This window comes from Microcaecilia unicolor, chromosome 5 (assembly GCF_901765095.1).
Source record: "Microcaecilia unicolor chromosome 5, aMicUni1.1, whole genome shotgun sequence".
Classification (NCBI taxonomy): domain Eukaryota; kingdom Metazoa; phylum Chordata; class Amphibia; order Gymnophiona; family Siphonopidae; genus Microcaecilia; species Microcaecilia unicolor.
In genome coordinates, this window is record NC_044035.1 from 301,034,579 (window position 1) to 301,051,321 (window position 16,743).

At 47.5% G+C, this 16,743-nt stretch overlaps 1 protein-coding gene across 1 annotated transcript in view; it reads left to right on the forward strand.

Moving 5' to 3' along the window:
* The window catches only part of RPGRIP1L (RPGRIP1 like), a 343,339-nt gene that overhangs the window by 17,034 nt on the left and 309,562 nt on the right, over positions 1 to 16,743 (forward strand). The window contains 1 exon segment of the mRNA XM_030204315.1: positions 12,367 to 12,511. Within this exon segment, the coding sequence (XP_030060175.1) occupies positions 12,367 to 12,511 (145 nt within the window).

Consider the following 16,743-nt stretch of genomic DNA (forward strand, 5'->3'; position numbering starts at 1 on the left):
TTTAAAAGAGAAAATTGTCCAAAAATTGACATAAGTCTGCATTTGGACTTTTTTCTCACAGAAACATTCAAATCAGTATTTTTGAAACCACTTTTTAGATGTTTTTCTCTGAAGTGCATCTAAATCTCAAGGGGGCGTGCCAGGGGCGTGTTCAGGGCGGGACTTGGGCGTTCCTAAGATGTTTTTCAGCCATAATGGAACAAAAAAACATCCAGGAGTAAAACTTAGACGTTTTGAGCTAGACCTGTTTTTATAACGAATAGCTCCAGTGGGAATTGAACCCACTTCCCCAGGTTCAAAGTCTGCTGCACTAACCTCTATGCCATCCAACAAAATGTGATTTCAAAATATTACTTGCCAGCCTCTGATGCTATACTCAGGTCCATTAGAATAGCATGCAGGTCCCTGGAGTAGTCTAGTAGTGGTGCAGTGCACTGCAGACAGGTGGACCCAGGCTTCTACCTCCCCCTACTTGTTACACTTGTGGAGGAAACTGTGAGCCCTCTAAAACCCACCAGAAACCCACTGTTCCCACATATTGGTGCTCCCTTCACCTGTAAGGGCTATGGTAGTGGTGTACAGTTGGGGGTAGTGGGTTTTGGGGGGCTCAGCAGACAAGGTAAAGGAGAAATGGTCAGATGTGTATCTGGGAGCATTTTATAAAGTCCACTGCAGTGCCCCCAAGAATGCTCTATTGCTTTCCTGGGATGTCTCTTTTCCACTATTCTACATGATGCCAAGCTTTCTATTTTTTTTTTTTATAACATCTGAGCCTTGTGTCTATTGTTTATCAGTAGAGTTGGGCTTTGAATTCAGATCTATAGATAAAAAGGAGGTCTCCTTACATATATCTAAATACCAGAGTGCTATTTTTCCATACTTCATAGCAAGAGTGTACATTCCCTAATTACCTGTCCCAATGCAACTGAAGCTTTTACCTCCTCAGTGCATGTAAATGGTTTCATCCCTGTGTATATTCTTTGATGCCGTGTGAGGCTTTCTTTCAAACCAAAGCTTTTACCACACTCAGGACATGTAAATGGTTTCACTCCTGTATTCTCTGGTGCATTGTGAGGTTTACCTTCTGACCAACGCTTTTACCACACTGTATACATGCAAATGGTTTCTCTCCTGTGTGGACTTTTTGATGCACTTTGAGATTTACATTACAACCAAAGCTTTTACCACACTTAGTACATGTGAATGGTTTCACTCTGTTGTGGATTTTCTTCTGTATTTTGTACGTTTTGCATTTGGACATTTTTTGTTTAAAAATGGACCAAAAAATAAAACGTCAAAATCACAAAATGTTTTTCCAAACAGCATTTTCAAAAGGAAAAGATAGACTTTTTTTTTTTTTTTTTGTAGAAACTGACCTTCTTTCCTGTTTTGATTTTGGATGTTTTACAAAAACGTCCAAATTGAGACTTAGACGTCATATCCAAAAATATCCCTCGTGCACTTGACTTGTCCAAGGTCACAAGGAGCTGCAGTGGGTATTGAACCCATGTTGCCAGGATCAAAGTCCGCTGCACTAACCATTAAGCCGCCACTCCTCTATTTTGGACGTTTTGCATTTGTACATTTTTTGTTTGAAAATGGACCAAAAAATAAAACGTCCAAATCACAAAACGTATTTACAAACAGTTTTTTCAAAAGGGAAAGATAGACTTTTTTTTTTTTTTAAATGACCTACTTTCCTGTTCTGAATTTGGATGTTTTTTGTAAAAGGTCCAAATTCAGACTTGGATGTCATATCGAAAATGCCCCTCCACGGGGCTCATTTTCAAAGCAATTAGACTTACAAAGTTTTATAGGTATAATCGAAAGCCGATTTTGGGCGTTTCCAACTGCACTCCGTCGTGAAAACGAATAAAGTTGACGGGGGCGTGTCAGAGGCGGGACTGGGGTGTGGTTATCAGCCAAGGAGAGATGGGCGTCTTTAGCTGATAATCGAAAAAAAAAGGTGTTTTTACCGCGATTTTGGGTCACTTTTTAGGACCCTTTTTTTTTCACGAACAAGTCCCAAAAAAGTGCCCCAACTACCCAGATGACCACTGGAGGGAATCGAGGATGACCTCCCCGGACTCCCCCAGTGGTCACTAACCCCCTTCCACCAAAAAACAACCCACTTTAAAAACTTTTGTCCCAGCCTGTATGCCAGCCTCAAATGCCGTACCCACTCTATGACAGCAGAATGTGTTCGATCCTGTCACAGCCTTTCCCTGGGTCAGATGTGGCTGTCAGGTGCACTACAGGGTCACATCAGCATTGCATTGTGGTGGGTGTAGGGTATTGGGCTCCGTGATTTCATTAGCTTGTGTTACAGTCTCACGATGTTGGTAGGCTCTTCTCCCATGGTGCTTTTCCCCCTGCCTACTGGGTTAGAGTGTGCCCTGTTGTGTTTCCTGTTGTAGTCCATGCGGTAGTGGCCATTTTTGTAAGCCAGTTTTAGATCCCTTCCATGTGTTAGCCACGTTAGAGAACTTAGTTCTTACCTTGAATATGGCTGAAAGAGGGCATTGTACAGCATTCTGCCAGCTCTGACCTGCTAATCTCAGTACCAGGGAGACTCGTTGCCAGTGGTGGGGCAGAACCTCTGATCTGCAGTTAACTGTGAGTAAACGCGGTTATTCCAATAAAGGACGTTTTCGGAGAGATTAGTCTCCAGGTTTAAACTGGTGTGCCAATGTTATACAGCAGTAACAAGTCCTAGAGGCCTGCATATATGTAGGTCCCTGGAGCACTTTTAGTGGGTACCGCAGTGCACTTCACCCAGGTGGACCCAGGCCCATCCCCCCCTACCTGTAACACTTGTGCTGGTAAATGGGAGGCCTCCAAAACCCACTGTGCCCACATGTAGGTGCCCCCTTCACCCCTAAGAGCTATGGTAGTGTTGTAGATTTGTGGGTAGTGGGTTTTGGGGGAGGGGGGTTGGGAGCTCAGCACCCGTGGTAAGGGAGCTATGCATGTGGGAATAACAGGATACAGATACTGACTGAGAAACAGATAGTGATTACCTATACATTATTTCAGCAATTCAAGGATAAGCGATCCTATATAATAATTCTCACCTCCAACGCTCTGAAGCTGCCTGGGACCGTGGCTTCCGCTGGAGGTGGTCTGCTTCATGCAGTAGATAACACTGACGTCACTGGCCTGGAAGCATTGAAGAGCGAGCAGGCTCGGTGAGTCTGCTGCCTTCCCTTCTCTGAGTTCTGACTCTGGTCCTGCCCTTGCGGAAACAGGAAATGAGGGCGGGACCAGAGTCACAGCTCAGAGCGAACAGAAGGGAAGGCAGCAGACTCGCTGAGCCTGCTCGCTCTTCAATGCTGCCGCCGGGACCCTGGTAAAAGAGGGGGAGAGGGGGGTTGGCGATTTTGGAGGGGGGAAGAAAGGGGGCCGTGGGACTTGGAGGGGACACAGGGAGAGAGCGAGGGGGGGGGGGGGGGAAACCTTGCTAGCGCCCGTTTCCTTTCATACAGAAACGGGCCTTTTTTACTAGTACTGTAATAAAATTTCAACTTTGTTCTATATTCTTGTCCATGACATCTGTACAGGATATGTTTATCAAATACAAAAGTTCCTTAGTCTATTCTTTTCTATTTTCTGCTTACGTCATTAACTCCTGATACGCTTCCTCCTGGGGACTTAGTGGGATCCTATTCTCATAAATGCATTCATGTCCATCAGATTCCCCCCTTTGATCCCATAAGGGATCATTAATTTGCTCCAAGTGTGCCAGTTGTATCCGAGAGGGGGTACGAGAGATGTTGGTCACATTTTGCTGTACCATCATATTAAATCTGAACTGTTGAGGAAGGCAACCTTACAATAACTAATTGCATTAACATAGTGTCACGACCCCTCCTACCCATACACTTGGGCCGAATGACTGGGATGACTTCTGATACCACACTGCCCACCCATTTACATGGGCAAAGTGGCTGTGGAGACCTCTCTGATGCCATACTGCCCACCTGTGAGCGTGGACCAAGTGACCGGGACGACCTCTCTGGTGCTCTTGGGCCTCTGCAGGTGCAAGATTTCTGTCCTCCAAGCAAAAGAGTAGTTATGCCCCTCCTAGAACTGGACAGTTATTCCGTAAACTCCCTTCCAAAGACTTAACCCCAAACCTTCTCAGTACGGGGTCTGGTCTTCGCCAGCTAGGAACAGGCTCTTCCTTAGTTCCACTCCACACTCCACACAGTGTCCAACACAGTGTGAGACAGAAATCAAAACAAAACTATGTCCCAACCAAAAACAGTTTCCCTTCAAAATCTTTGCTTACAAAAAGTTGTAAGGATATTCTTAGGTGTCTCACCAGAGCCTGCCCTCCTCCCTCGTAGCTTATTTCTCTGAGCTACATCCACTCGCAGGCAGAATTCTAAGACTTCAAAGGATAAGTATCACACAGAACAATAGTAGCAGTTCAGGACCTTCTTTCTTGCAGTGCAGTCCTCAGCTTCTGGTCCAGCGCCTTTCCTCTCAGCCCTATAATAATATAGTAGATGACAGCAGATAAAGACCTGTACGGTCCATCCAGTCTGCCCAACAAGATAAACTCATAGCATGAGGTATGATGTGTATGTATATCTGATCTTGATTTGTCCTTGTCATTTTCAGGGCAAACACTGTAGAAGTCTGCCCGGCGCTATCCTTGTTCTAAAACTTCGGAAGTTGTCATCAAATCCCCTGAAAAGCCCCACTCAAGTCCATCCAAAACTGTTCAGCTAAGATTAGGTCATAGACCATAGCAGTCTGCCCAGCACTGGCCTTGTTCTTCAACTTCCAAAGCTGAATCTGTCCAGCCATGATCAGGGCACAGACTGTAGAAGTCTGTACATCACTGGCTTTGCTTTCCAATTACTGATGTTGCCACCTAATCACCGCTAAGCTTGTTTGATTCCATGCCTTCTATACAGGATTCCTTTGTGTTGGCTCACGCATATTTTAAATTCTGTTACTGTTTTCATCACCACCGCCTCCCGCAGGAGGGCATTCCAGGTGTCTATCACTCTCTCGGTAAAAAAGTGCTTCCTGATGTTAGTCCTGAGTTCGCCCCCCTTCAACCTCAATTCATGTCCTCTAGTTCTACCTCCTTCCTGTCTCTGGTAAAGGTTTGTTTGTAAATTAATACCTTTCAAATATTTGAACGTCTGTGTCATATCACCCCTGTTTCTCCTTTCCTCCAGGGTATACATGTTCAGGTCATCGTCTCTTATCATACATCTTTCTATGCAAACCCCATACCATTTTTGTCACTTTTCTCTGAACTGCTTCAAGCCTTTTTACATCCTTAGCAAGATATGGCCTCTAAAACTGAACCAAATACTCCAAGTGGGGCCTCACCAATGACTTTACAGGGGCATCAATGTCTCTTTCTTCGGCTGGTTATACCACTATCTATTCAGCTTAGCATCCTTCTGGCTGTGGCCACTGCCTTGTCGCGTTGTTTCATCACCTTTTGATCCTCAGACACCATCACCCTAAGGTCCCCTCTCCTGAGCTGAGCTTATCAGTCTCTCTCCTACCTGATTCATCTTCTTTGGATTTCTGCACCCCTAGTGCATCACTCTGCTCTACTTGGCATAAAATTTTAATTACTCACACACAGTACTCCAAAATCACTGATTAAATATAATTTATAATTTATTAAACTACATGTGTTCAATCAAAAACAACCTACTGCTCCGAAACTCACATCCACTCACTCCACAGCATTTATACCTGGCATTATTACAGATCTAAACAATTAATACATTATTATAAACAACGCTGTGTAATGGTTCATTCCATATCATCAAGCTGATCAATCCATAGACTGGTGGGTTGTGTCCATCTACCAGCAGGTGGAGATAGAGAGCAAACTTTTGCCTCCCTATATGTGGTCATGTGCTGCCGGAAACTCCTCAGTATGTTCTCTATCTCAGCAGGTGGTGGTCACACACAGCAGCAGCAGCTCTGGCTAGGCCTCCAAGCCTAATTTTTAGGTTTTGTTGAGTGCCTGGGGTTGAGGGCTCTTTTGAGCAAGTGCAAACCTGGTGGTGCCAGGTCCCTCCTTTTCTCCCCCCTCCCGCTGGCTCCGTTAAAAAAAAAAAAAAAAAAAAAAAAATTTTGAACGTCTTTAAAGGCGTTTATTTCGACGTTTATTTAAGCGTCTATTGCAGCTACTCACTGGGACACCAGGTCGTTACAACTCGGAGCGGACAGCAGGTAATTTTACCTTTTTATAGCGGGCGGGGGTTCCCCGATTCTTCTCCTCGTGGCACATGGCGTCGGAGGGCGAGGGCGCAAAGGGTCGCTCCCCGGGTCGCTTGAGCGCTTCTAGAGGGGATGCGGGGGTCTTAAAGCCTGATTCGCCCTTGTTGGGTGGCAGTTTCGTGACCGATGAATGTCCCGGTCCTTCCTCCGGCGTGGCGGTTTTTCCCGCCATAAACGCCCATCCCCCGCTCCTCGCCTCCGCCATTTTGGCCGGCCACGCGGCTCGGACGGCTTCTTCTTGGGCCGCCCTTGAGGTTGGAGACATTAATGCCATGAACGCCCTTAATTTGGGCGACGGCACAGAAGCGGCTAAAGTTAAGAGCCGTTCTTCCCGCGCGGCTCCTTCGCGGAGTTTCGCGCCGGACGCCATTTTGGATGCGCAGCAGGCCTCTCCCCCGCTGTTGCGAGCGCCGGTTGAGAGTGCGCCTAGGGCTGTTGCCCAGGCTGCGGAAGTGCACAGTCTGGGGGGTTTCTCCCCCGAGTTTGTTTTGCTGCTGCATCAGGCCTTCCTCATGCACAACGCTGCCCCCGCTCCCTCGTCTGGTAAAGAGGTTGAGGTTCCCAGAGGTAAACGCCCTCGGGTTGATTCCCAGGCCTTGGAGGAATTTGTCTCCTCCGATGTAGATGAGGGCAGCGTGTCTGAGGTCTCCCAACGGTCCTTTGCGGATTCCTTGGAGGAGACGGATCCCCGCTCGGATGGAGCGGATGACCCCTCTGCAGCGCGGCTTTTTCGCCCAGAGGATTTGCCCAACCTGTTGTTACAGGCCATGGACACTTTGAAGATTTCCTCTCCGGAGGACGTCTCTCCCTCAGCCCCTGTTGGCTCTGCCATTATGCTGGGGACGAAGCGCCCGCCTAGAACCTTCCACGTGCATGATGCCATGCACACCTTAATTTCGGCTCAATGGGATGTCCCAGAAGCGAGCCTTAAAGTGGCTAGGGCTATGTCCCGCCTCTATCCTTTGGCTGTGAGTGAACGTGAGGCCTATCTGTGGCCTACCGTGGATTCTTTAATCACTGCGGTGACTAAGAAAACGGCATTGCCGGTGGAAGGTGGCACGGCCCTAAAGGACGCCCAAGACAGGAGATTGGAGGCGGCCTTAAGGTCGTCCTTTGAGGCGGCTGCTTTAAGTTTGCAGGCCGCAGTTTGCGGCTCCTATGTGGCCAGGGCGTGCCTGACTATGGTGCAGCGGGCTTCCCCCTCGGATCATTCCTTGAGGGATGATTGGCCAGCCCTGGAATCGGGCTTAGCCTATGTGGCAGACTTGCTGTATGATGTCTTGAGAGCCTCAGCTAAAGGCATGGCTCAGACAATCTCTGCGCGGCGGTGGCTTTGGCTGAAACATTGGTCTGCTGACCACGCCTCTAAATCCCGCCTGGCTAGGTTGCCTTTTAAAGGCAAGCTGCTCTTTGGGGTCGAGCTGGACAAAATCGTGACCGATCTCGGCACATCTAAGGGCAAGAAGTTACCAGAGGTCAGGGCTCGGGCTAGTGCTCGTCCCGGTACCTCCAGAGGACGGTTTCAGGAAGCCCGTCGGTACCGCCCGGGCAGGTCGGGTTCTGCTGCCCCCTCTTCCTTTAAGAGGCATTTCTCCCCCAAGCAGCGTTCCTTTCGCAGAGACCGCCGTCCCGGAGGTGCTCCCTCCGGTCCTCCCCCAGGGTCTCGTACCCAATGACGGGGTCTTGGTCCACGCCCCAGTGCAGATTGGAGGACGGCTGTCCTCGTTTCTGGGCGAGTGGACCACAATAACTTCAGACGCTTGGGTGCTGGAAGTCATCAGAGACGGCTACAAGCTAGAGTTCTGCCGACCCTTAAGAGACGGGTTTGTACTCTCTCCCTGCAAGTCTCCGGTCAAAGCTGTGGCAGTGCAGCAGACTTTGGACAATCTGATCCGCCTGGGTGCGGTCGTTCCGGTGCCAGAAAGTCAGCTTGGCAAGGGGCGTTACTCCATTTACTTTGTGGTACCAAAGAAAGGAGGTTCTGTCCGGCCTATCCTCGACCTCAAAGGGGTCAATCGGGCCTTGAAAGTGCGGCACTTTCGCATGGAGACTCTCCGCTCTGTTATAGCGGCAGTGAAGGCAGGGGAGTACCTGGCTTCCTTGGACATCAAGGAAGCGTACCTGCATATTCCCATCTGGCCTCCTCATCAACGCTTTCTGCGTTTTGCAGTCCTGGGCCGACACTTCCAGTTCAGAGCCCTCCCGTTCGGGTTGGCTACTGCTCCGCGGACCTTTTCCAAAATAATGGTGGTCATAGCGGCCTTCCTGCGAAAGGAAGGAGTACAAGTCCATCCTTATCTGGACGACTGGTTGATCCGAGCCCCCTCTTATGCAGAGTGCGGCAAAGCTGTGGACCGGGTAGTTGCTCTTTTGAGCTCCCTGGGATGGATCATCAACTGGGAGAAGAGCCTGCTGCGCCCGACTCAGTCCCTGGAGTATCTGGGAGTTCGATTCGACACCCAAGTGGGCAGAGTGTTCCTGCCAGACAATCGGATTGTCAAACTTCAGGCTCAGGTGGACCAGTTCCTGGTAGACTCTCCTCTTCGGGCTTGGGACTATGTGCAGCTGTTGGGCTCTATGACGGCCACGATGGAAGTAGTGCCCTGGGCCAGGGCTCATATGAGACCACTACAACACTCTCTGCTGCAGCGCTGGACTCCGATGTCGGAGGATTATGCGGTGCGTCTTCCCTTGGATCCAGCAGTGCGCAAGGCGCTGAGCTGGTGGATGCAGGCAGACAAGTTGTCTGCAGGAATGCCTCTGGTGACCCCAGAGTGGATTGTCGTCACGACGGACGCCTCATTGTCGGGCTGGGGAGCCCACTGCTTGGGAAGGACAGCGCAGGGGCTCTGGTCTCCTGCAGAGGCGAAGTGGTCTATCAACCTCCTGGAACTCAGAGCCATTCGGTTGGCGCTTTTGGAGTTCATCCCGGTACTGGTGCTGAAGCCTGTACGGGTACTGTCGGACAATGCCACGGCTGTGGCCTATGTCAACCGCCAGGGAGGTACCAAGAGCGCCCCTCTAGCCAAGGAGGCTATGAATCTTTGCCAGTGGGCGGAAGCGAACCTGGAGCAGCTTTCAGCGGCCCACATTGCCGGAGTCATGAATGTCAAGGCGGACTTTCTCAGTCGCCATACCTTGGAGCCCGGAGAGTGGCAGCTATCTGCTCAGGCGTTCTTGGACATCACGAAGCGCTGGGGCCAGCCGAGCCTAGATCTGATGGCGTCATCGGCCAATTGCCAAGTGCCGCGCTTCTTCAGCAGAGGACGGGACCCTCGATCCCTGGGAGTAGATGCTCTTCTCCAACAATGGCCGACACAAGAGCTTCTCTATGTGTTCCCACCCTGGCCCATGTTGGGCAGGGTCCTAGACCGGGTGGCAAGACATCCCGGCAGGATAATCCTGGTGGGTCCGGATTGGCCCAGACGTCCCTGGTATGCGGACTTGATCAGGCTCTCAATCGACGATCCTCTGCGGCTGCCAGTGGAGCAGGGCCTGTTACATCAGGGTCCCGTGGTGATGGAGGATCCCTCCCCCTTTGGTCTTACGGCCTGGCTATTGAGCGGCAGCGTCTGAGGAAGAAGGGCTTCTCAGACAAGGTCATCGCCACTATGCTGAGAGCGAGGAAACGCTCTACTTCTACTGCTTACGCCAGGGTTTGGCGTATCTTTGCAGCGTGGTGTGAAGCAGGCTCACTTTCTCCCTTCACTGCTCCAATTTCTTCAGTGTTGGCGTTCCTGCAAGAAGGTCTGGACAAAGGCCTGTCGCTCAGTTCCCTTAAGGTCCAGGTAGCGGCTCTGGCTTGCTTCAGGGGCCGCCTGAAGGGTGCTTCCCTGGCTTCCCAGCCAGATGTGGTGCGCTTTCTCAAGGGAGTTAATCACCTGCGCCCTCCGCTGCACTCAGTGGTGCCTGCGTGGAATCTCAACCTGGTGCTAAGAGCATTGCAGAAGCCGCCGTTTGAACCCTTGTCGAGGGCATCTCTGAAAGACCTGACGTTGAAAGCAGTCTTTTTGGTGGCTATCACTTCAGCCAGAAGAGTTTCCGAGCTCCAGGCGCTCTCATGTCGAGAGCCTTTTCTGCAGTTCACTGAGGCAGGAGTGACTATTCGCACAGTGCCTTCCTTTCTGCCCAAGATTGTTTCTCGCTTCCATGTGAATCAGCAGCTCTGTCTCCCTTCCTTTCGTAGGGAGGACTACCCAGAGGAGTACTCTGCTCTTAAATATCTGGATGTGAGACGAGTCATCATCAGATACTTGGAAGTGACCAATGATTTCCGGAAATCGGATCATCTGTTTGTCCTGTTTGCAGGTCCTCGTAGGGGTCTGCAGGCTGCTAAGCCTACAGTGGCAAGATGGGTCAAGGAAGCCATTGCAGCGGCTTATGTGGCCGCAGGGAAGGTGCCGCCTATCCAGCTGAAGGCTCACTCCACAAGAGCTCAGGCGGCCTCGATGGCAGAGGCCGGTTCCGTCTCCTTGGAAGAGATATGCAAGGCGGCAACTTGGGCTTCGGCCCATACATTCTCCAAGCATTACCGCTTGACTGTGGCTGCTCGGGCGGAGGCCCGGTTTGGAGCTTCAGTGTTGCGGTCAGGGATTTCTATGTCCCGCCCTGGGTGAGTACTGCTTCGGTACATCCCACCAGTCTATGGATTGATCAGCTTGATGATATGGAAGGTAAAATTATGTATAATCATACCTGATAATTTTCTTTCCATTAATCATAGCTGATCAATCCATAGCCCCTCCCAGATATCTGTATTGTTTTATTCTGGTTGCATTTCAGGTTCAAGTTTACTCTTCAGTTACTTCAGAAAGACTTCGTGTTCAAGTTTTTTCACTTGGATTCTTCAAGAGTTAAGACGAGTTTGTGTTACAGTGAGCTGCTGCATTCCTCTCCCCTCCGTTTTACGGGGCTGGATTGAGACTTATAATTCTGCCGGCACTCCCTCCCGCTTCGTGCGGCTGTAGGGCAGTTTTGTACCCCTCCCGCTTCGGCGGTGTTCGGGTCAGTCAGCTCCTCCCGCGGTTGCGGTTGCAGGATAAGCCAGATCCCCCCGCATCGGCGGGTGTGGTGTCCCTCCCCCGCTCCGCGGGGATGAGCTGGACGGATTCCCCTCCCCCACTTGTGTGGGGATGAGCTGGGTTAATTCCCCTCCCCCGTTTCGGCGGTGGTGAGCTGGGCAGAGTGTCCCTTCGTGGGTGTAATTCTCTAAGTGCTGAGTCCTGCGGATGGAGCTTTGATATCGACATACTGAGGAGTTTCCGGCAGCACATGACCACATATAGGGAGGCAAAAGTTTGCTCTCTATCTCCACCTGCTGGTAGATGGACACAACCCACCAGTCTATGGATTGATCAGCTATGATTAATGGAAAGAAAATTATCAGGTATGATTATACATAATTTTACCATAGTTCAATAGAGCACGTGGAATGCCACTTCATATGCTGCCCCGCACTTTATTCAAAAGTGCTTCTTTAAGGAAACTGTTGTTCAAAGTCCATTATATCAAAATTGCAGATCTCTGCATAAAATCTCTCAACGCTGTTCCAGGTACAAACTCCTGTCCTGTGCGAGGAAGGCTATCGAGGCAATATATATATCAATGGGTCATTTCAGCTGTTTATCATCTCCACAACCAGTACAAGCTGAGGGGCAAGGAGTGACATATTGCATGACTGGTGCTGCTTAATAGAGAATGGAGATCAGCTTAAAGGAGTAATCCTTTGTACTGTGTAACTATGTATATGCTATGAAAAAAATTACTTTTCTGATACAAAGTCATTTTCTCCATAATTCAAGCTTGGTATCGGTCGGGAACCCTATAGTTCCTTTATTAGTGATGCTATATACAGCTTCCTGAGAGTAGGCTTAGGATGCGGTAACCAGGTACACAATACCTGGAACAAAATTCCATATTAATGAGAGAAACAAAAAAATTGTATTTAAACTTTCTCTTGCTATATTTTTGTATTAAATATCTCTGTGCAGCATCTCAATTTGATGAACTTTCTGAATGTTAAGTAAAGAACTCTTCTTCCCCTTGTCTGTAGAATCTGTTGTGCTAAAGAAAATTTGTACTTTTTCTTTTCGTTCGTTGAAGAATCATCAGCTGCACAGATTGTGAGAGATAGGCAAGCAGTTTCTCGAATTAGCCGTGAGGAGCTGGAAGATCGATTTCTTCGTTTACATGATGAAAATATTCTGCTTAAACAACATGCACGAAAGCAAGAAGATAAAATCAAAAGGTTAGAATTTTAGAATTTGTGGTGTGTTTTGCTGAAAAAATGTAACAGTCCAAAAACTATCATAAAGCTCAAGAATATGGAATGTAAAAATGTGCTTATTAAAAACATACACAACCCCTTCTACAGAGTTACTGTTGCTGTCTTGATGTACTGCTTTAAAGTTTGTGCATCTCCTTATTGTGCATTAGGCAGTGTTTGAAACAGAACTAGGTTCAAAGTAAGTGCATTTGTTTTTTGTTTGATTTTTAGTATATCAACCAAGCAAACCCTCTCTGTATGAGTATAGGAGGGAGGAAACATTGTATTCTGGTTCATCAAAACTAATCATACTCAAGATATGATTAAATAATTTTTATATAAACATGATTACTGAACATTACATTTGACATGTTTGTATTCTTAGAGGGTGATTTTGTAAATGGTCACTTAACTTTTATGCGCAAGTATGCACATAAGTTATAACAGTTTTGAAAAACCAAGTAGCAAGAAGATATTCATCAGGGTGTAACCAGATCGGAAAGGCTCCACTTAGCTGGCTGTCAATATTCAGCGGTAGTTAAGTAGGTAGTGCTTCTGAATATTGCCTGTGACCACTGTGATACTATCAGGTTAGTGCCAGGGTAATCTGGGGATGGAGTCAGGGAAGACTCATAAGTTAACTGGGTAGTGGCAATATTCAGCCCACTACCTGATTGGCGAATAGATAAAGTTATATAGCAAAAAGGCTGTCCTATCTTAGCTAACCAGGGTCTTTTTTGTTTTGTTTTGTGAATTCACAATGACCCCTCTTTCCCCCCTCATGAAAGAGCCTCCCTCATAAGATAGATAGTGCAGTGGCCTGAGAACCAGGGTAACCGGGTTTGATTTTCCACTGCAGGTCCTTGTAATTTGAGGCAAGTCACTTAACTCTCCATTGCCCCAAGTACAAAATAAGTACTTGTATATAATATGTAAACCGCTTCAATTATAACCACAGAAAGATGGTATATCAAATCCCATCCCCTTTTCTTCCCCCCCCCCCCCCCCCCCCGACAACCCACCTCCTTTGTAGACACCCCCAACCTTTCCTCAGGAATTCCCAGGAGTTCTAAGGTCAATGGCATCATTGATCCCCAGTTGCTCCAGCCAGCTCCAGGTACAAAATGGTGACCGTGAACTTTAGCAGTAGTTTTGTGGTACTATTGCTAGGGGTCAGAACCCTAGTGGTACTACCATGACACTAGTGCAAGAGGTTGCACTTGTGGACGCCATTTTCTACCTGGAGCTGGCAGAGGAAGGAATGCCTGGGAATCGCTCCTGCCTGCATGACCCTAGACCACCAGGGAACTCCTGAAGTAGGCCTGAGGGGAGGCATGCAAGGGATGTGAAGTGGTAGTTGTGAAAGGAGGAAGCTCTTGAGATGGAGATTTTTTGATCTTCTCAAGGTTTATCTGGACACTGGCAAACCCTTCATCGCCTCCTCCCCCTCCCCCCCTCCCCCCAAATATTCCACCTGCTACATGCTTAGCTAACCAGGTATTGGACTGAATATCGCACGTAGCCAGATAACTTCTGGGAGGTGGCCTGAGTCCCGATATTCAGTACCAGAACCTACTTACCACCGTGGGCTATTGGAATATTGGGGTGGGGTGGGGGGTTATGTGTGTACATTCCCTTTGAAAATTATGTCATCAAAATTACACTTATATTTGAGAAAATTTATGTGCATATGTTTGAAAATCAAAAAGTATGCAGCTATATCCAAATATTGCCCAAATTCTCTCTGGGAATGCTTCTGCTTGTTATAGTGATTGAAATGGCTTTATGTGTGCATTTATACCTGCATATGCAATTTTATAATGATCCTGTTTCCTCACATAAGCTTCTGTTTTTTTGCATGTAAATGGCTTTAAACTTATCTCTTTAGCTCACTAGTAAATAATGATTTGTAATAAAACAGTGATACTGCTTACAGAGCTAGGGTTTGTTTTAAACTACTCAAGTACCATATGCTCCCTGTCCATCGATTAGAGTTCATTGGAGTCCTGCTAGACACTCAACCGGCTCGGGTTTTTCTCCCTGTGGCGCGGGCAGACGCTCTTGTCGCCCATGCCATTCAAGTCCGAGCAGCTCGTCAGGTCACAGCCCAGCAGAATTTGAGATTGTTGGGTCACATGCCTCCACGGTTCATGTAAAGATGTCCTATCAACCCTCACCCTCTTGGATCTCAGAATGTGGGGTGCCACAGGGTTCTCCAGTATCACCTATGTTGTTTAATGCCATGATGGCCCCACTTGGCAAGAAAGTGGAACAAATGGGTTTGAACCCATTCATATACACAGATGATGTCGCCATTTACATACCTTTTAACAACAGTATAACAGAAATATTGGATACGGTTTTTAAAAAGCCTGGACCTTCTGGAAAACTGAGCCACAATCTTCAAAATTAAGCTAAATAGAAATAAAGCCAAATTCCTGGTTCTATCTAGTCTGCACAGTCTCACCTCTTACCAAAACTTCACAATCAACCAAGAAACGTATCAGATCAAAACACAACTAAAAATACTGGGAGTTATCCTTGATAAACATCTATCTCTAGAAAATTAAGTATCAGCAGTCACATCAAATATTTTCAGAACACTATGGAAACTGAGAAAGGTTAGAGAATACTTTCCTAGACAAGCATTCTGGCTAATAGTACAATTGCTGATACTATCACAACTAGACTACTGTAATGCAGCTTATGTAGGATGCAAAGAAAACATACTAAAATCATTGCAAACCATTCAAAACACAGCAGCAAGACTAATGTTCAAAAAGTCAAAATGCAAAAGAGCAACCCCATTGCTCGAAAAACTATACGGGCTTCCAATCAAGGCAAAATTATTCTTCAAGGCTAGCACCCTCATTTTCAAAATACTGTTTGGCATGTCTCCTGAATACGTACTAGATCTGATTGAACTATCCCCAAGAAATGCAAGCCTGGAAAACAGAGGTTACTTACTTCATTTACCAAACTGCAGAAGTATCTGGGCTCCAAATGGTGGAGCTCATTACCTAAGACCACAAGAAGCATTACTAATTATCTTCAATTCAGAAAAGAACTGAAGACCTACATTTTCAAGAAATTCTATAGGTAATTTCACACAGCAATGATACTCACGCCACTTTATAACTGTAATAAACCACTGTAACTTCGCATAACTGTAAATTGTAAGCCACATTGAACTGAAACTTGTTTTTGGATAATAGTGGGAATACAAGAATGAATAAATAAATGTGACACCCATGGCACATCTTTGCATGAGAACTGCCCAGTGGACCCTAGCTTACCAGTGGTGGTAGGCCACTGAGAACCTAGAGGATGTAATCTGAGTTCCACCAGAGCTGTTTTAGTCCTTACTGTGGTGGACAATTTGATCCAATTTGACTCTGGGAGTGCCATTCCAAATTCTTCAGCCTACCAAAGTGCTGATGACAGATGCATCCCACCTATTATGGGAGCTCATTTAGACAGACTTCACACTGTAGGTGTTTGTGAGCCCAGGAAACAGATCTCCAAATCAACCTTCTGGAGCTCCAGGTGATCTGGAACGCTCTTTCAGGGATCAGCTGAACAACCAAATTATACTCATTCAAACAGGTAATCAGCTTGCCATGTACTACATGAACAAGCAGGGGGCACTGGATCATGCCCTCTGTGTCAGGACGCCATCTGGATGTGGCGTTGGTTGCACCAGCACAGGATGCTCCTCAAGGCCACTTACCTTGCAGGAAAATTCAACAGCCTGGGCGACAGACTGAGCAGGGTCATACAACCGCATGTGATCTCTCAGCATTGACATTGCCCGCAAGATCTTCCAAATGTGGGGCACTGCCTTGGTGGATTTCTTTGCCACTTAGTTCCATCACAAAATCCCTCAGTTCTATTCTAGGCTCCAGGCCCACAACAAACTAGCATGGGGTGCCTTCCTCCTTCATTAGTGGATAGGACTTCTGTATGTGTATCCTCTCATTCCTTTTGTGGGGAAGACTTTACTTAAACTCAGGCAAGACCCCGGGACCATGATTCTGATCACGCCCTATTGGTCCCTCTTCTTCTGGAGTTATCCTCTGAAGAACCAAGATTGGAGTATTTTCTCACCCTTATCATGCAGAACTAGGGATCTCTTCTGCTTCCCATCCTTCAGTTTCTGGCCCTCACAACCTGGATGTTGAGAGCTTAGTATTTGCTTCCATGCATCTTCCTGA